General features: G+C 38.1%; 1 protein-coding gene across 2 annotated transcripts in view; it reads left to right on the forward strand.

The window, feature by feature from the left end:
• SRFBP1 (serum response factor binding protein 1) overlaps positions 1-20,914 on the forward strand; it is an 87,086-nt gene that overhangs the window by 17,255 nt on the left and 48,917 nt on the right. For both annotated transcript variants that reach the window (XM_074932851.1, XM_074932852.1), the window contains exons 2-3: positions 10,505-10,593; positions 11,558-11,630. In XM_074932851.1, the coding sequence (XP_074788952.1) occupies positions 10,505-10,593; positions 11,558-11,630 (162 nt within the window). The remainder of the gene's footprint in view (positions 1-10,504; positions 10,594-11,557; positions 11,631-20,914) is intronic.

Genomic DNA, 20,914 nt, shown 5'->3' on the forward strand with positions numbered 1-20,914 from the left:
TAATGACAAAGCACACTGCATGCTAATCAGAGTGAGCCAGTATGACAGTTGACCTGCTGACTGATTGACCATAGTATGTTGGAGGCCTACATATGAGGAATGGATGATCCACGAATGCTGAAGTCTTGTAGTTACCTGAAAGTGAACTGTAGCATGCAAAGAACAACTGTCTGACCACGGGAATGGTATGAGGATGCTTAAAATGCATCTTTAATGAAGTGCAATTTACCTAGCCTGTCAAGAGGTTGTGCAAGGTCCTGCACATGGGTCAGGGAAGTCCCCAGTATCAATACAGACTGAGGGATGAAGGGATTGAGAGCAACCCTGTGGAGAAGGACCTGGTGTACTGGTGGACGAAAAGCTGAACATGAGCAGGCAGTATGCACTCACAGCCCAGAAAGCCAACTGTATCCTAGGTGGCATCAAGAGAAGTATGGGCAGCAGGTTGAGGGAGGTGAATCTCGCCCTCTACTTCACTCCTGCGAGACTCCACCTGCAGTCCTGTGTCCAGATCTGGGGTCCCCAGTACAGGAACCACATGAAACTGTTGGACTGGGTCCAGACGAGGGCCACAAAACTGACCATAACAGGGGAACACCTCTCCTGTGAAGAAAGGTTGAGAAAGCTGGGGTTGTTTAGCCTGGATAAGAGAAGGCTCTGGGGAGACCTTATTGTGGCATTTCAATACTTTAGGGGAATTACAAGAAAAATGGGGACAGACTTTTTAGTAGGACATGTTGTGATAGGACAATGGGTAATGGTTTTAAACTAAAAGAGGGTAGATTTAGATTGAACATAAGGAGTAAATCTTTTACAGTGAGTGGTGGAACGCTGGAACAGGTTGCCGAGAGAGGTGGTAGATGCCCCATCCCTGGAAACAGTCAAAGTCAGGTTGGACTGGGTTCTGACCAACCTGGTCTAGTTGAAGATGTCCCTTCAGCTATCCCTGACCAACCTGTTCATTGCAGGGGGGTTGGACCAGCAGACCTTTAAAGGTCCCTGCAAACACGAACTGTTCTCTGGATATTCGACAGCCAAGTACTATGTGGAAGTAAATGTGAGGGAAGTTAGAGAAGAATGTAAGGGAAACGGCTTTATGTTTACAGTTTGCCAGTGCACTCTCACCATTCCCCTCTTGTAAACATTTCTACAAGTGACTGATACCCATGACTGAGACAATCATACTGAGATAGAATAAGGGAAAATTTTATGTTGGTCTGTTTTTTCCTTTCAGCTGAACTATCAACTGGATGTTTTCCTGCTGCTTTCCTTGCAAGATGAAATGTTATCTATTCAAATGCTTTAGTTTTACGTTCTGTTGCAAAGGAATTGGTACTTAACAGACATCTTGCTGGCTTGCATAGCAGGGACTCTTGAATCTTTTGGTTCTGTCAAACAAAGCCATCCCTTGATGTTTTGGGGTTTTCACAGACCTGAATGTAACTTGCATTTAAAGCGCTTGCTGATCTGGTATCAGGCAGTCAGAAGAGAGTTCTAGCTCCTCAGTGGTGGTTAGGCTAATACTGTGGTTTGCTAATTGTGGTAAGTGAAAGGGTGGCAAGTGCTCAACTGCATTATTAAGGCTCATTTTTAGATAAAAGTAGGTTAATCTTTAAAAAATATACATTAACCTGTCGTTATATTTTTAAAATATCCTCAGAACAGATGTGTAAGTTTGTAAACCTCTTTTGACTATCCCTTCTGTAGAAATTGCAGTCATTAAAAAAAGGTTGCCTATCTTGAAGTGGAAGAAGTATCAACATGACAGTGCATCTTTAAAGGGAAAAAACCAAAGAAACTACCCCCCCCACCCCCCAAAAAAAACCCCACACCAAGCCAAAGCAATCCCACACATCCCCCCAGATAAATGAAAACAATGTTATGGCATTTCTGACTTTGTTATGTGAAAAGTGTCATACACAGTTTTGACACAATCTTCTTTTGATGATAACAGTTCAGCTCTACATGTTTGGATAATGTTTGCGTTCTGTATAGTTAATGTAAAAAATGGCACAGTTTGTGAGTTAGTATAGTCAAGGTATGGTGTTATGCTTCAGGCTGTGCAAGTAATGTAGAGATTCCTAACACTGCCATGGGTGCAGTGCACTCTTTCTCATCCACTTTTAAGAAGTTCACCATTTGAAAAGAAAAAGAGGAAAAAACCTTCACCACTCATTATTTATTCACCTGTGTTCATCCTGCTAATTCTTATGTCACTACTGTAGCTTCTGCTATTACTGTCTTCCTGTGAAATCAAAGCATAAGGATGTGTGAAATTCACATGTGGCTTCTAGCTAGAGCTCTGGTCTAATTAACAAATCCTAGACATAGAAATCCACTGACTTGAGCTTGGCTGTGTTGACTGCCTTGTTCGTATTCCTTTGCAACATTCCATGGAAATATTTTTAGTAGAGTGCTACCTAGGGGTTTTCAAACTCATGTCCAGCTGATAAATCATCATTAGAAATCATTCATCGTTAGAAAGATAACTACCCAAAGGTGATTTCTGGGAGACTTGTGTATTTTTATTTCCATGTGGTGACCTGTGCACTGATTTATGTAACATAGCATCTTTGCTCTAACTTATCACAGTTATTTCTTACCTGGACCTTTACAACTGCTGCTATCTCTTTAGGGTTTAGAAATGTATCTAGCCAGCTCATGATCCTGGTTTGGCGTTGAGAGCTCAAATGCTTTCTGAAGTACTACACAGAGCCTGACTCCTCCATACAGTGAGACACTGACTTTGAAGCAATAAATCCATTAAATTTTGGTCTTTGGCAGTGAGCAAGTAATTCTAGACTAACCTTACTCCCTCCAACTATCTGAGATATTTGGAATTGCTTTTCAAAACCTTTAGATGAAAATGATCTCTGCTAGCAGTCTGAGTACTCATTGTGGCTTCCACTTGGAGAAATTATGCTAGAAATTACAACTGTTCTCCATGCAAGAGGAAATAGAGTGCTATATTGAAAAAAGAAACTTGTGTTTCAGTGCTGCAGTTGAGAACGTACAAAGAAACCAGCATGGACAGACTGGAAGAAGGGTTTGACAGTAACTCATAAGGAGTGTGTGCATTACTTCTCCTGTGAGAAAGGTGGAAACATGCCCAAGTGGGCAGTGTGCTTTTCCCCTTCATCTTTAGCAGCCTCCTCAGGAACCTGACAGGGTGAGCGCCCAGAGGACTGAGAGGCTGATGGTGTTTTGCTTTGTGAGTGCCTCCAGCTAGTGATGGCACTTCTGCCTGCTTTGGGCAGCAGGGTGCTGTGTTTTAATCCAGAAAAAGTTGCCTCATATTTCATGAATTGGTTTACCTTTCATTACATGTATTGTGATACAATTCAGTCCACTTGATTCGAACCTGTTGTCATATAGCTGAAGAGATGGCACAGATACTCACTGAAGAAACTGAGTTCTTTAGCAATCTCTGTGCTGGGATTTGATCCTTATATTAAATACAGGGATAGCCCATTTATTGTAGTCAGGTTTGTTGTAGCCCATCTCTCTCTCTCCGGTACATTCTTAGCTCTTTTGCCCTGGCGCTAGTTAACATTCATGTGAATGCAAGGGGTAGCAGTTTGGGAAACTGATCTGGCTGAAAACTCACCTTTGTTTTTTGTAAGGTTAGGATGTGTGTGGTGGTTGTGGATTGTGTTTGTGTAAAACTCCTGGAACTGAACACCTGAAATATGGTACTCCATGTAGTTGTATTTATGTTGTTCTTGCCGCCTTTACCTCCCTACTTCTATATGGGTTTTATAATGCAAATATATGAAGCTGTAATAAGTCTAAGACTGGCCATTTCCAGATATTTTGACATGTATAAAATACATATTCTAATACAGTGATTCTTTTTCTAAAAAAGAAAAAAGTAAGCTTGGTAATTCCTAATTTTTCCTAAGAGTCTAAAAATTATTAGGTCTTTCAAGCTGACAGTCCAGATAATAGAGAGAAATATTTGTAATAAAGTTCCAGAAACATTTTTTCTCTTGGATTATTCACTCAAAAGATTATGTACTATTGTTAGTTCTGGCTAATATGTGATCCAGCTGCAGGTGTTTTGAATTTGAAAACTCTTTTGCCAAAAAGGACCAAAAATTAACATTTAGAATACTCTGTTGCCATGGTAATTTCTTGGTTAAAAGACTGCCAAATAACTGTAAAATGAAACCTATACTTTTGGTGTGCCCTAAAACAAGGAAAGGAAAGAAGATTGGTGAGAACTGAAACATTACTTTCTTCCATGTTTTTCTTGTAGGTATTGGAGAGGGCTTGAATACTCAGATACATTTTGCTTTTTTTTAAGCTGGATTTCTTGCTTTGACATTTGTTGATGCATAATTTCAGCAACATGCACAACTGATTTTGATGTGTTTTTAGTTACTTTTTTCCCTTTCAACTCCATTGGTGCTGCTTAAACTTGAGGGTATTCAGAAGCAAATTTCTTAATGCAGTAAAATCAAAAACCTATTGTATAACTTTATGCACATCTAAATAATTTTTTGCTTTGAGGTGTTTTGATATTAATGGATCAGACTCTTAGTTCAAACTGCTAGGCTTCCTTGGCATGGAACTTCCGCTAGAACTGAGGTATATCTTGGACCTACAATTTCATTTATTGCTGTCGTTCATTCACCACATCCAGTTTGTGCAGGTATGTGGTAATTTGTTGATAGCGATATGATCAGGTATATTTAAAATAGATTCTTTCCTGAGACAGAATTTACAAGGTAGATTCTTGATGTTTTCTCAGTGTCATCCCGCTCTCAGATGTGACCTTCGTATCAAATAAAGCCTATTAGCTTTATCTTATTTTTTCAAGCCTCAAGTGACAGAAAAGACATAAGAAACCTTATATTGCAAAGTGGATTTGGACATGTGTATGTAAAATTACAGAACATTGCTTAGGAATGGTATCTCCAAACTGTAAATGACGGTTTTTTGCAATTGTGTCTCAACCTTGAAGACATTCTTCTTATAGGAGAGACTTCACCATGTTGGGGGACAGTAGGGAGGCCTCTGTTTAGTGGGTGTGTGTTTATATAACGTTATGGATATTTAAGAACGCTAAACTCTTACAATGAGTTTTTTCACTGAATGAGGCTAGGTACAGTGTCCTTTGAGAAGAACAGAATTACTTTTCTTGTTACTTGTAGAAGAACTGAGACTAGACTGTGTGCTGGCATAGAGCAGAAGCCGATGAAGAAACTCAAGTCTATCTAGTGCTGATTGTTTAAGGATTTAATAATTTAAGTGCATTACTAGGTCAGGACAAAAATGTTCAGCGCCTCATGGATAGAAGTCCAAAGTGAACAATTTGTATGGCTTCAGGCAGCTCAGAGAAGGACATGGCTATCAGTTTATTGGCTTTCATGCATTTTGTATAGCTGGGGCTGACTGCGTAAGCTTTTATTAATGTTGACCTAAGAAGAATTTAAGACATTCTGGGTCTTTCAGGTATTTTCATGTACAGTACTAGCTTTTATACATGGTAACATGAAAAAAAAAACGCTTTTCTTATCATAAACTTTCTAGTAGTTCTTCCAGTATTTCAGTGTTTTGGAATAGAATATATTGAACAGGTCATGGGCAAAAATATGCTATTAGGTTTTTTCTCTTAATGCATTGGATTAATATTTTTTGAAGAATGGTTTAGGGGTGGGTTTTTTTGTCAAGTATAGTTGATACTATAGTTCAGAGTAGACACGTACCTTTCTTGATACATCTTCAAATCTTTAGTCACACTTCCCTTTTTTTTTTTTTTTTTTCCCTATTGGCTGAACACTAGCTTAGTTTGGAGGCATGTTGCTTGTACAGACCTCAAAACAAGTTTCAGAGGTGGCCAAGTACAACATTTTATTCTAATGTAGTTGTTCCTTTGAGAACTTTGCTGCTGTTGTCTTAAAACTCTGAAGGCAAATACCTTTGACTAGTCATGTGACTTCGAATATAATGTTGCGCCTGTACTGTCATTTTGTCCATTGCTTGATGTGTTTTTCTTGCCAGCACCAATACGGGGACCATCATGTAGTGATTTAGGTTTTTGGAGCCTAAACCAGATATTTTTTCGGTTCTTTCATCTGAAAATACCTTAGGTTTCTCTTTAAGAAACTTGAACGCTTTCATAAAAGGTTTTTGCAACAGCTTAATTGTGTGGGAGGCTATTAAAATAACTTTCTGTTCTACTACACATGTGTTTTGTCTTCTATTATATACAGTAACTGTGTCCCATTAATTTAAAATGGATATGTGGTCAGAAGACCTTTCCAGTGAGTCCAACTCAGGCACTGATTCAGCCCTTCCAAGATTTTTGTTTGTTGAAATTAAGTAATTTGTGACTATGACTGAAATATCAGGATTCAAACCAAACTATTTTCTTGCAAAAAAACACCTAGAATGAAACTTAGAGATCAAAGGTACAATTAAACATTTCTCTGTCAGTTTCTCTCCCTTTATTCCCCCTGTTTGGGCATGAGAAGGGCTCGGATATGCTGAGGATTGGAGAAGGCTTGACTAGACTACCATATAGGAGGACAAATCTCTGGGAATAGTCATTCACCCTCCAGAAGCAGAAGCAACCTGAAGTAAGAAAGCAAAGTGGCTGAATCTGTTGGCTTCTCCTGTCCTCAGCTGTAAATTCTGGGTTAAATATAGTTCTTGTGATGCCTTTAAACATACACTTCTTAGATGCATTGTTAATTAGCAATCACCCTCTTCGCTTGACATACACCCTCTTGTTCCTTTGTACCATGCCAAGTGTGCCATCCAAATCAGGGCTCTTTTTACTGCCACTAGAAGTGAGTACCAGGAGCTATGTGCCAAATACCACTTCAGTGTAGGTAGTGCTGAAGTTTGCAATTCTTGTTATAATCCTCTTCAGTAATGTGCACTCCTCGGGCAAAGATAAATTGCAGTAGAGGGTTTCTAGTTCTAGTCTGGCTAGTAATCTGCTGATCCCATGGTGCGCTCTTTGTTTGCTCTTTCTCCCTTGAAACAGCAGCAGCTACTGTCTGCCTATGGCTTGAAATTACTTGTGTGCAATTGGCTGGTACATGTCATATTTTGTGTCAGTGCTTACTGTAGTTCGCAAACTGTTGGGATCATTAAAGCCTCCCTTTGTGGAATACCAGCAGCCATGGGATTTTTTTCATTTCATCTTTGTTTAGGTTCTGTAGGAATATAAATACCAATTGCATACTGTGGAAGGAGTAGTGCAGAATTTATGGGGTTTTATTCCTGACCATAGCTTTTGAAACATGCTCATGTGCTTTCAGCATACAGTATGTGTTACTGCCTAGGCTTATTTTTAAATGTGAGTTCACTTCCCCTATGATTTCTTTTAGATTTAATAATTTACATATTATCTATATCTATTCTTTTATCCATCCTTACTATTTAAGAATTGTAATTAATAAATATGTGTTATTTATTAATTACAATTAATTGAAATTAATAAATATGTATTCATCATTTGTTAGTATTAGTAAATAGTAATGGCTTAATTGCTTTGTAGATAATGTTTTCCTGCAGAATGAATAAATGTCTTCAAACAAAGGAAAGCATCTCTTGTTCTTTGTTGCAAGGAATCCTTGAAGTGGTTATTTCCACTTACAGTTGTAGGCTTCCTGAATTTCCAGGAATCCCAGAATGTGAAGAAATTGTTTGCTTTGAGATTCGCCTGTGTTTAGAATTAGTCTTTTGCATTTACTGTGACCTCTAACTAGATTAAAAATCCTTATTGCCTGATCTTAAAGCATTGTTAAATCTGACCCTGGTTTACACTGTAGCCTTTCTACATTTCAGCGGAAAGACTTCTCATTTTATTATATTTCTTAACCTCTTTACAAAAAATGTCTTACTTATTATGAGTAAATAGTTGTTACTGTTTTTTAAATCTACTACTGGTTTTGGTGAGGGGGACTTGCTTTTTTTTTTTTTTACTCAAGAGGAAGTTGCAGATCTCTCTTTGTAACATGAGAGGCTAATAGTCCAGTGAGTCCTAGGAGCCACCCTGGTGGTCTAAGCCACATTGTTTCAGACACACTCTAAATCTAAAGCAAAATTTTTTTGATTTCTGTCCCAAAGAGCTGACTGCTTTCCTGAGAACTTTATGAGTACTTCCAAGAACACAGTTGATGCATACTGTCCTGTGTGAAAGAAGTGACTGTGGATTACATAAATTGATATTCCTAGCCTGCCAACGAGTGAATACCTTCCCTCATTCCTCTGTCATATGTCTATACAGTCTTCATTTTGGCGGGCCATGGTGGAGGCTGGGGTTTGGCTCTTGTAGGCCCCAGAAGCTTGCTGTGTCTGCATTAGTATTTCTATTAAAAAATAGATTGCAAATATTTTTTGAAAGTTAAATATACTTCATGTTTGGCTACACAGTAACTAATATGTAAAGTATGAGTTATTTAAATTATTTATTTAGGAAAAAAAAAAGGGGGGGGGGGGAACAAAAAACACCCCACCCTGACTTTCTAAGAAGTCATACCCAGTTTGCATCTGAAGTCCCGAACTCTTTGAACATACGTAGCATCTAAGAGGCCGCCAGAAGATGCTTTATTTTCTTTTTTCCATTTAGAAGATGTAATATGGGAAGCTGTGATATTTCAATTGACTATCTTATGAAAAGAAATGTTTACCTGGTCAGGTGGCAAATGGTAATGTTAAGGATTTCTTCCTTAGCGCATGGAGACTTGAGCAGTGCTGCTGTCTAGCAGAGACTTGATAGAGGTACTTTTTGGCATGTGGTTTCTGCTGTTAACTGAAGTAGAAATGTTTGTAGGTAGACCTGTGTACACAGTTATTTTCACTAGGTTAGCTAAGTACTGACCTTTGCTGTGCAAGTTTTAAAATTGGTCTCCTGTTCTAAGTCAGTCATTCTTGTCCCAAAAACCTTCTTTGCCTTTTCCCTCCTCTCTGTGCAAGTGCCAGTAATGCTGCCCCCGTACAATTCTCCGCCCCCTACTTTTCAGGGGAGCACTGCTCCACACAGTCCTCCTCTGCCCTGGCAGAGGTGGGGCTGGCAATCAGCATGTGCTTCTCTCTAAGAAATTGTCTTGCTCTGACTGATTCAGTGCTCTGACCTTCAGTAGAGCCACTACTGAGTACAGTTCAAGGCTTAACTGCTTGCTTGTGTTGGTAACCTAGCTGCAGACATAATCAGATGTCCAAAATATGGGAGCTGGTTTTTTTAAAATCTATTGTCTCAGCTTTATGGTCTCTGCACAGGGGTCATATACTAGCCAGGCCTCCCATCACAGATGTGAAATGATCTTCTGTGAGTTTTGAAGATTTATTTTCTCTCTTTTTTGGTCAAGCTTGATGCAGGTCTAATAACACTGATATTCCTGGTGGAACTGACTTGACGGTTCAGTCACCATTAAACAATCATTTTGATGTTATCTCTGAGAAATTAGAAGATAAAATAAAAATCTGAGGTGAAGAACTTCCTTGAGAAAGAGGTAAAGAGGTGCTAACTTACTTTGAAACTTATCCAACTGGATAAATTTAAGGGAAAGTTGGCTTTTTTGTCAGGAAGACAGATTTTTGTTTGTTTGTTTGTTTACTATTTCATATTTTCTAAGTTTAAGTGTTAATTACAAAATCTTAATAGTGATAGTAAGATATATTTGAATAAATAAGGGATTCTTCTGAGTTATAAAAAAGTAGGGTTATAAGTCATTTGCCTCCCTGTATCTCAAAAATGTGCATGATTGACAACACAATGCCTAGACTAGAGTTTCCCATGATGGAATTTAATAACAAAAGATTCCAAAAACGTGTCTGTTTGTACTGTCTGTCTAGTAACTATTAGAATGTTTCTTTTATTTTTGGGTGTGATATAACACCAAAACATCATTGTCAAGTTTTATTTAATACTGTCTACTTTGAAATACATTTTGGGAACAGAGTATTGGTAGGATAGAAAGTTGAGAGACTGCAGTGAGTTGGAAATCTCTTTGGTTTTATTGTCAACAAAAATTAAGTATGTAAAAAGTTTTTCAAATCTCAAATTCTGTTCTATAATAAATAATATTTAATTTGAGAGTCTTTCCGTAAGCTTCCAAATGTTTCACAAGTAAAATGCTTTTATGTATTATTTACTAATGGAAAAGTACTGGTGCTCTTTCACTGGGACAAAAATAAAGTGAAGGCAAAAGGTGAGTCTTTTCAAATCTGTAACTCAGTCTAGCTCTAAGAATAATATTAAAGTATGGCCAGTTAGGAATGTCTTGTCTTCAGTTAAGACCTCAGACACATTTTTAGACTGTTGGTTGTTCTTCCTCTGATGTTTATGGAAGCAGTTTGATTTTAAATGAAATCTGAATTCATTTGAACTGGGATTTGGTTAGCAGGGGAATGCACACTTTTCAAAAATTGTTCTTTTTGTTAAACTTATTTTCTAACATTTAAGTCAATGTAATGAATGTATTGTATGTGGAAAATAATTAAGGAAAACAAGCTTAATAATTAATGTCTTCTATCCTTCTGACAGGTTGTGAAGATGAGAAAAGATGTGAAGAAGGCCAGAGTCCTGACTATTCGCAGACTAACCAGACACATTGGGAAATTAAAGTTGAAAAGGCCAGTTTTAAATATCAGTGTTCTTGGTTTTGTGTTTATAAATGAAACAGTATCTTAATTGTTTTCTGAAAAATGGAGCAGTGGGAGAAACTGAAACATGTATTATATTGAAAACTTCAGGCACTATAAATGCTATTTGTCTTACTTTTATGTCACTTTAGATAGACTAAAAATGCTAACTAAAAAGCAGTTTCATAAAGATGAATTCAGATAACATTTTTTAAAAGGGTTTAGAGTATTGGAAATTAATCCAAATTGCTTACAGAACCTTTTACAGCACTTTTTAAACAGTGTCAGACTTGATTTTTTAGATTATTCTGCTGTTGAACATAAGTTGCGCAACACTTTCTCACTGCAGTTGCCTGCAGTGTTCTATAACAAAAAATACTGTGCAGTTTGCATAGATGTACAGGTCATACTTGTTTTTTAATAATTAGTATTAATTAATATTTAAGTAAATAGTTAAAGCAACATTTTGTAGATTATGTTTTTAAAAATAAGTGGCCTAGAATAATTTATGACGTATTATTGGAGATGGTGTAACAGAAATCTGTTACTATGTTCAAAGTGTAAACTGAGTCTACTCTTCTCCCACAATTTTAGCAAATTACACAAAATGAAAAGCAAGCCAAATGATCTTTTATATTTAAATACACAGATATTAATGCATTTATATTTGAGATAGCAGTTTCTCCTATGTATTGTTGATAGGAATTGTAGTTACTGTTTTCTAATAAAGTAACATTTGTCTTTCTTATAGTTCTGGTAAATCCTCAATGTTTTCCTCCTCTGTCTGGAACAGCAGAAGCATTAGATTATATTCATCTCTTTGCTAAAATATTCATTTAACAACAAGGGAATATCAGTCTTGTGATATTTTTATTTTGCTATTTAGTATTAGTCCACAGAGAAATAAAGTGAACAAAACCCAGATTTTTTTAATAAAGACTGACTTTATTTGCAGGGGTTCAGAAGACTTGAAATTAAAGAACCAAAAACGAGTTGAGAGATTAATAGAAGAAATCCATGCCATGAAGGTAATACCATGTTTGGATATTTAAATATTAGAGGCAGTTCATTTTAGTAACAAAAAGCTTTGTCGGTTTTCTGGGACTGCATTACTAAACCTTAACAAATATTTCCAGAGTCAGCTGGAAAATTATTAATATTTGCATATTTCCATGTTTGCTGCATCTGTCAAGGTGTTAGACAGTTTGACTCTTTAAGCTTGCCAGACTAAATATGAATTTGTTTAGTAATGTGTGGTGCTTGAAGTTTTTACTATAAAGGTTAAAGTGCAAAAAGTTACGGTTCTTATGCTGCTCTGGATTATGGAAGGCATTTTGTGTGCCTGACAATACAGTATCCTCATTGTCAGTTCTCTTAGCTTCAGGTGTGATGCTACTTATACTTTATTTTCAAATTCAAAGTTCTGTGGTGGTTTGAAATTTTAGCTGCAAGGGACTGACAACACTTGATTCAGACCCTTTTTTTTCTCTTCAGCCTTGCTGTCAATTGATAGTTTCTGTATTTTATATGTTATGACACATGAGCAAATGCTTCTGAAATTTTATAACTTGGTGTTTTGTACTAGTCATAGCCCAGTTTTGACTGATACTGCTTAAAATTGTGTGTGTTGACATGAGGTACAATTTCCAGTCATAAGGCTTGAGCACAAGAGTCCTATATAGGCAAGGAAAACTGTTCTCACATAATATGGCTGGTTTGGTTGTTTTTCCTGTAGTGATTAAATCACCCTTGGGGTGGGGGGTAGGGGGATGTATGTTCACATTCCTCTCTTTTATTGTTGGGTCTTTTTTTAAAAAAAATTTCCTGATCCTTGCACAGATCTTAGTCTTCAAAAAATCTGGTAACTGGAAAGGCTTCGTTGACCCATTTAGATGTGCTTTGTGCCAGATCACTCAGGAATCATAGGGGTTTTAAGCCCATCACTTACAAAACAAGAGTCCTCACAAATCAATAAAGGGAAAAAGAAAATGGGCAACACTGTATTAAAGGATAAAGCACTGTTCAAGCAACATGACAGTCATATTGTAGCATTCTGCTTTTCTGACTTGCCATTGGTCTTAAACTTGGTTTTGTGAGTGCTCTTTTGTTGTTGTTGTTGTTGATGATGATGACACATTTATGTATCTGTTGGAGCATGATGAGAATCCTGGAAAAGTGTCTTGATTTGTAATAGTATGTATCAAGTGATCAGGTGTAGTGCAGCACTGAGCTTACAAGCCCATATTTTAAGGGGCTTCTGAGCATGCTCCACTCCCAAGAGGGTTTCACTGCAAGATGCATTCAGCACACATCTTCCAGAAATGTTTGCTTTGTCTGCATTGTGCTTTTGCTTTCAGGACTGGCTCAGGCAGACATCCTAAAGGATGCCTCTATTCAAGGCTATGTTGCATAAGTACATTCAAGTTGTTTCTTCTGTTGGCATTAAGGAGTGCAGGACTTGTAAGCATTAACTTTAAGAGTGATTGTCAAGGGAGGATAGATTTGTCATCTGGAGAGGTGAAGGCAAACAAATTTTCCTTTAAGATAGTTTATAGAAAAGGAGGAGTCTTCAAAGTGAGCAGCTGAGAAAGAGGAAAAGTTCTCCCACTTATCAGGCAAATAGCTAGTAAATGTGCTCAGTTATCTGAAATTGTGTTGTAAGTGGTCTTTATTGTTTAAAAAAATGCATCCTTATATTAATACTATATTTATAACAAAAAGGTTAGTTTTCTTGGGGTTTTTTAGTCTTTAAAAATTAACTAATAGACATTTAGTAGCTCTGAAATATATTTGTTTCTTAAATGAAAGAAAAATTCCTATTTCTTGTGAGTCACGACCTAAAAGGCACTATCTGTTTACATATTTCTTCTCCACTGTTGATTTCTAGACAATGGAGATTTTTAGAGTTGGCGTAGAAATATTCCTCATTTAGCATGGAAGAATAACAAGACAACTTACACAAAAGTTATTGATATTATTCAAGATAGTGGGAGGTTTTATATTGGTATAATGTTACTCCTAGCAACCTTTTGTCTTAAGTAATTGATCATACAATTCATAAAGAACTCTTTGCATATCCTGAATGGATAATTTAGAATTTTTAGGAAAGAATGAACAGAATAGAAATGGCTAATAAGGTAAATTTGGTTAAGCGGACTACAAAGTTGCAACTTGGAGCAGGCTTGTATTATCTAGACTATTATAGCAATTTCAGTGTGTGGATCCCGAACAGTTGTGAGAGGTGCAAATCCTTTCAAAACTGATAGACTGTGTGCGGCATATAGAAATCGGTCATTTTCCAGGTAACATGCAGAAATATTCCATAAATTTCTACTTACCTGTTTTATGTAAGAAAAAATGTTTGTTTTCTCTCTTACTGAATGTTTAGTCTTGAGGAGTATAGCAAGCTGCAAAGAGAATTTCGGCTGAAAAGACAAAAAGCAACAAAAAATAATTACACTACACAAAGTGATTTGAAGCCAGAAAGTGGATGTTACACCAGAGTCCGACAGCATGTGTATTTTCAGATTAGAAGATTTCTTCAGATGGCTACTTACAACTTCTAGAATTTCGTTATTGGTTGGACAAAAACACAGAGAGTTGCTGTAGGTCGAAGAAAATACATCTTTGAAAGAAAAGGAAAACAGTTCAATTTTTTTCCTGAGTTTTTTCCCAGTTGCAAAAGACAGCACACATCTTTCTAAATACTCACTTTTCTTCCATCAGTCAAAACCAGACCCAGACCACCTTTCCCCTGCTACGTATCCAGAATTTTAAAAAAGCCTTCTGGGAGCTGCCAGCATGAACAGTATCTTTTGAAGGTCTTTATGTATCTTGATGACCTCAGAAGGCACAGGATTCCATTTCACAGGCAATTTGTTTCAGGCTTGAGAAAGAGACTGAAATTCTGGGACCTTGAAACAGTTAGTTGTCTGAATTAAGTCCTTAATGTGATGGCTTAAGTTTCCCTTACACAGGAAAAAAATCTGAGGGGTTGAAATCCAATAAGGGGGAATTCCTTGCCTTATCAGAATTACACTTCTGCATTCAGCTGCCCGTAAACCCCCAAACCTTTTGTACTAGTTCATTTACTTCGGGAATCTGTTTCTTGGGCAGCACAGAGTATTGGTATGGCTCTGCCACTTCGTAAACTGCTACCTTTCGCAGTTGCATAATGATCATCTGTTCTGGGAAGCTGGCTGCCTGCAGCTTAGCAGGATTTATAAGAGCTGCTGTACTTCTGAATGATACAAATGCGAACTTTCAGTTACAAGATCTTAACTTTTTCTAGTGTGAATCTTTGCTAATTGCAATCTGATGTTACAGGAAGTAGAGGATTGCTGTTATTTGATAACTCCTGTCTTAACTCTTGGGGATGCTTTATTCCTGTCTTCAGGTAGACTCTAAAGAGACACTGATGACATATTTTCCCTGTAAATATACTGTTTACTAGGAGTGGGACATAATTAGATGATTGCTTTTCAGGTTAAATATAGTGTCTGTGTCTAATTTTGTTTGTATATCCTGCACATACACATGCACAGTTCTGTGCATATTGGAACCTAGGAAGTGTTGGTGCTGGGCTGTATTAGGAAACTTTCTGTTAATTTGAATTTGAAAATAGCATATATTGTTGTGCTATTGTTGGAATTAAATTTAATTTTTGATTCTATATGTTTTCATTGTGGGAGATTAAAAATAACTTAATTAGCAAATACAATTAATAATGTCTCAAGCACAACAATCAGAAGTAAACGTTGTGGGAAATGAGAGCAGTTCAAAATTCCAGCTACATGGATGCAGGAATTGGGTTAATTATTTTGCAGGATTTCTCAAAGCTATTGAAATAGTACACTGTTTTTTGAGTTCTCCAGATGTCTTGCCAAAACCATATAAAATATTTATTTAACAGGAAAAAAAGACAGTATAATCCTTTCTAGTCCCCCTCTGATACTACTTCTTTAACTTATAAAATTGTGTATACTTACAGGAATTTTTTTACTTCTTTGCCAGGCCTGATGATACTGTCAAAATGGATTCATTATCCATTGTAAAGTACTTCTTACCTTATTTAGGAAGCAGTGATATTGTTTAAAGTTTCTTTACACAAAAATAACAAATTCTTAGCAACATGTACCTTATCTTGAAATGTTGAAATTTCTTTGTTGAAATTAGGTCTTAGTACAACTTTATGTGTTGACTTTACTGTGTATTTAGGAGTAGTTTTTGCCTTTATCTTACAGTGAAAACCTTGGTATTATGGCAGGTGTTACTATAGCAACGTCATGTTTGGAGGATGCCCATTAATGAGATACAGAAGAAGGGCTGTTTGCAGTGCTTGAAGGGTAAATATCTTCCAATTGTTGGGAATGAGCAGCAGTTGGTTACAGCCATTGTTAAATATCTTGGAAAGATACATGATACATTCTCTATCCTGAAAATTATCACTGGACAAACAGATAAGTCAATACAATGTTGGGGAGTTTTTAATACACTTAAAATACAGTATTTATCACAGAATAATGAGTTTAATACAAGAGACACGGGAAAAAAATAATGCTTTATTCTAAATTGTTTTCTCTCAACTTTATATTTTAGCAAGTTATGAACAGAAGTAGAGTTAAGTATGAATTCCAGTACTACTGTCAAGCTTTTGAAATCCAAAAGAGGCAGAGCTTCAGCCTGAAGGTTGTTTTCAGTCTTTGCCCTTGGAACAAAAATAATCCAATTTTGTGAACCTAATAGCGATGATGGGTGTCAAATGGCTTTTGCTCAGGACTGGGTAACTGGTGATTTTAGAGTAGCTCAGCCTTAAGGAGCTTGAAAGATCTTTCTTTTAGTATGAACTTTTTGCATGGAATTTTTGTATCCTGAAATACCAGGCTTTTTCAAAAAGCCTTATCATTTTCTTCTAACAGTAGTGTTTTGGTTTTTGGTTAATGCTTTAATCTTCTATAGCCTTGGCTTCAGTTAACATCTCACTGTAGAATTGACTGAAGTAAGAATGAGTCCTAATGCACTTTTCACTTCTGGGGTTTTTTTGTCAGCACGTTTCCAACAGTCTTGCATATTTTCTTTCAGAATGGATAGCAGACTTTCATATTAATGTTATAGAATCTTTAACCTTTGAAAGTTTTGAAAGAGTAATGGGAAGCTCTTAAACTCTAATGTAATCAGCTTAGGAAGGGTCCTTGATGCTTCTCAGCAAAAGACTGAGACAGAAGTAGTCCAACGTTCACAACAATATGGGCCAGATGCCACTTACACCATTTCAGGAAAGGAAGAGGGAGTAGAACTCAGTCATTCAGCAGTCCCCCAGTGGAGCAGTGCAGATCCTTGCTTTGGCAAGTGTCTGATTTTTTGTCTATGCGTGATGCATTTCTCTGCTTTGAGTGGTGGATAGATCCGTGTGTGCATTACTCGGGAATTCACGTGCAAAAATTCAGGCACTTTTAGGAAGCTGAATTCTACTGCTTGTATTCTCAACAGCGTGTTCTACTTTGCAGGTGGCATTACGTGGCTCTTCTAGGTAATGTATGCCCTAGTGAGATAGATTATTTTTATTATAAAACTCTGAATATTCATTTAGAAGATACCTCAAATTCTGTCAAGGCTGAAGTAGAAAGCTTTTCCAAGTAGAAAACACAATGTAAAGAGCACCTAATGTAATGCAGAAGAAGAGAGCATGGATAAACAGAGTGTTGCTGAGCCAAAACACAAAAAAAAGGTCTGCCAGAGGTGAAAGCCAGAACAGACTACCTGGGACGAATGTAGAGACACTACTTGAAAGCACACAGGTAGTGTTATAAAATAGAGAACTCGAATAGATTTCCAACTCATATGAATATGAAGGCCTACAGGAATGGCTTCTGTAAGTACACAATTCCATGAGACCAGGTACATTATACTTGGGGTGCTGGAGGAGCTGACATAATAATGAGGCTGCTTTCACCATTTTTAAAAGGTCACAATAATTGAAACACGTTACTGATGTTTGGACATGGGTGATATTGTGAGTATTCGCTGCACACCACCGGATCAGGAACAGATAATAGAAGCATAAAATCCTTTAGGTTGGAAAAGGCCCTTAAGATCACAGAGTCTAACACTGCCAAGTCCACGACTAATCCATGTCCCTAAGCACCATGTATACATGTCTTTCCAATACCTCCAAGGATGGTGACTCACCCTTTTGGTGAAGAAATTTCTCCTCTATCCAGTGCAAACCTCCCCTGGCATTAGCTTGAGGCCATTTCCTCTCATCACTTGCTACTTGGGAGAAGAGACCAACACCCGGCTCGCCACAACCTCCTTTTAAGTAGTTGTAGAGAGCAATAAGGTCTCCCCTGAGTTTCCTTTTCTCCAGGCTAAACAACCCCAGTTCCATCAGCCGCTCCCCATAAGACTTGTTCTCTAGACCACCAGCTTCACTGGTTGTCTTCGGACGCGCTCCAGCACCTCAATGTCTTTCCTGTAGCGAGGGGCCCAAAACCGGATGCAGTATTTGGAGTGTGGCCTCACCAGAGCCAAGTGGAGAGGAACAATCACTGCTCTAGTCCTGCTGGCCACACCACTTCTGATACAGAGGTGAAGACCCCCTTCCAGATGACTTCCCACCAGCATCCACAGCAGATAATCTGCCATCAGATTAGGGGTGGTGTGGCTGCACACACTGTTCCTGCCAGCACTGGCCTAAGCCCCCTTGCCTGGCCCCAGCCCCACTTTCCCCAACACCAGCTTTCCCCCATGGCCACGCACACCCTCCCCAGGACATAGGTGATGCCTTCTTCAGACAACTAGAAGAAGTCTTGTGTCCACAGCCTCTTGCAGGCTTGAATTGCCCCACTGTCTGCTGCAGCAATGTTAAACCACAGCTGCCAAGCAATCCATGAGATTTTTGGAGAGCACTGATGATAACTCTTTAATGCAAGTGATTGAGGATCCAATGACCGATGGTGCTCTTCTGGGCCTGATATATACAAACAAGGAGGAACTGGTCAGCACGAGGCAGGTCAGGGGCAGCGTTGCTAGCAGTGACGCCAAGGTGGTAGAATTCAGGATACTGAGAGAAAGGAACAAAAAGAAGAAGCCGGATCACAACCCTGGACTTGAGGAGAGCAGAACGTGGTCTGCTCAGGCAGCTGCTTGGAAGAATCGCATGGGGATACAGTCCTGGAGGGGAGTCCAGGAGAGGTTGATTTTCCAGGTATCACCACTGCTGACCTCAGGAATGAACCGTTCCACCACAAAGGAAATCAAGCAGAGGCAGCCGGAGGCCTGCAGGATAAAGGAAAAGATCATGACCAGCTCAAATGTAAAAGGGAACCCTACAAGGTGGGAACAGAGACCCTGCAACCATCTACGCTAGGCTGGGGAGCAACTTTTTAGGAAAGGACCTTGGTGTCCTCGTGGACCCCAGCTGACCATGAGCAAGCAATGCACCCTCATGGAAAAGGCGTTGCAGTCTCCTGGGTTACATTAGGAAAGGCGTTGCCAGTAGGTTGAGGGTGGTGATGCTTTCTATGCAGATGTGGCGAGACACATCTGAAGTGCTCAGTCCAGTTCTGAGCTCCCCGGTGCAAGAAATCTAAGGGCATCCTGGATCAAGTCATGTGAAGGGTCATGAGGGTGCCTGTGGGACTAGAGCATCAAGGAGCAGGTGAGAGAGCTGGGACTGTTCAGCCTTGAGAAGGCTCAGGGACGTCTTATCAATGTGTATAAATACCTGATGGAAGTAGTGGTGCCCACCGATAAGACAGGAGGCAGTGGGCACAAACTGAAATAAAATAAACTCTGTTTAAATCTAAGAGGAAACATTTTCCCTGTAAGGGTGATTAATAACTGTAACAGGTTTTCCAAGGAGTTTGTGAAGTCTACATCCTTGGAAATACTCAAAACCTGTCTAGACATAGCCCTGAGAATGCCTAGGAAGATGGAGCCGTTCTTTCTTCAGAGATGTCCACTGGAAGGATCATTGGTATAAGTTACATATGCTGAAAAACATAGCAAAGAGAGAGTGTGGGATTTCAGTCCTTGAAGATGTTCTAAACAGAAGGGCTCTGGAGAGCCTTCTCTGTCTAGAGCTGCTTGGGGCGGAAGGTTACACTAAATACGGAGGTCTCTTCCAGTGTACATAATTCTGTGTTTACAGAAACATAAGAGGGATTTTAAAGTTAGGAACACTAAAACTGTAGATGTACAATAAAATGTTTTAGGTTTAGTTAAGAATGAAAACCCTCGCATTCAGTCAGTTGTTTTTCCTCTTTAAGAAATAGCTTTGGGAATAAGTCAATAGAGTTGCATGACTAGGTTTCAATATGCATGAATAACTGCTATACTGTAGATTTACCTTCCGAAGAGTCTGTGGAAGAGCATCATAAACAGTACTGAATACAAGCAGCTAGGTCAGTTGCTTGAGACTACACTGTGTGGAGCAGTACCATACCTCTGCTTGTCTAGACAGTAGAATTTTAATAATGCTTAAATTGATGAACTTATGGATATTCTGTTCTGTGCTAGTTTGTATTATTGAACTGGTACTACCAGTAAATAGACCCGTTTCAGAGAAGATGTAAACAACTGGCTCTTAGTACATTTTCCATGCAAAACCAGCAAAGATAATTTGTTTGACAATCAATGTTTCATGACTGGAGGTGGAGAAGAAAGCATCATATACTTCTGTATTTAATTTGTTGCAAACAGTGTTTTGTCATCCTTTGCATATATCTATCAAAGCATCCTGTCCTTGGATTTGAAGGGCAAAAAAGGTTGGTTGCTTCAATTTTAAATTCAGGGGTTTGTCTCTTTCACTCTTACAGTATCATCTCTCTCCAGCTAATCTATCAAGACTATCATGATAGGTGGTTGGATATGCTCACTGATACCTTTTCTTTTTTCTAATAATGAATTTCCATGGAATTCCTCTTCTGTGATATCCTTGTAGGAGATAATTCCTCAGCAATTCATGAGCATTTTGTTTCAGAAATATTATGAATTTCTGATACTGAACAAACACTTACTTGAAAAAACATCTTTCCTCCTGTTTCTGAAATTAAAAGCTTCACATTAACATTGAAATAATGAGTAAAGACACAGTGTTACACTTCCACAGAGAAGTAAGAGTCTGAACAAATACAAATTATTTCTGGAGCAAATGTTGGTATGTGTAATTCCTCTCCAGTCAAGACAGTAAGGATGTGGCTTCTGAATAGAATTTACTTCATGGAAATTTTTCTTACGCCTGTCTACCAATATGTACATACACTTATCCTTAGAAGTGAATGATGACAACTTTTTCTGTCAAAGCAGAGAT

The sequence above is a fragment of the Athene noctua genome, chromosome Z (assembly GCF_965140245.1).
Source record: "Athene noctua chromosome Z, bAthNoc1.hap1.1, whole genome shotgun sequence".
In the NCBI taxonomy this organism is placed as follows: Eukaryota; Metazoa; Chordata; class Aves; order Strigiformes; family Strigidae; genus Athene; species Athene noctua.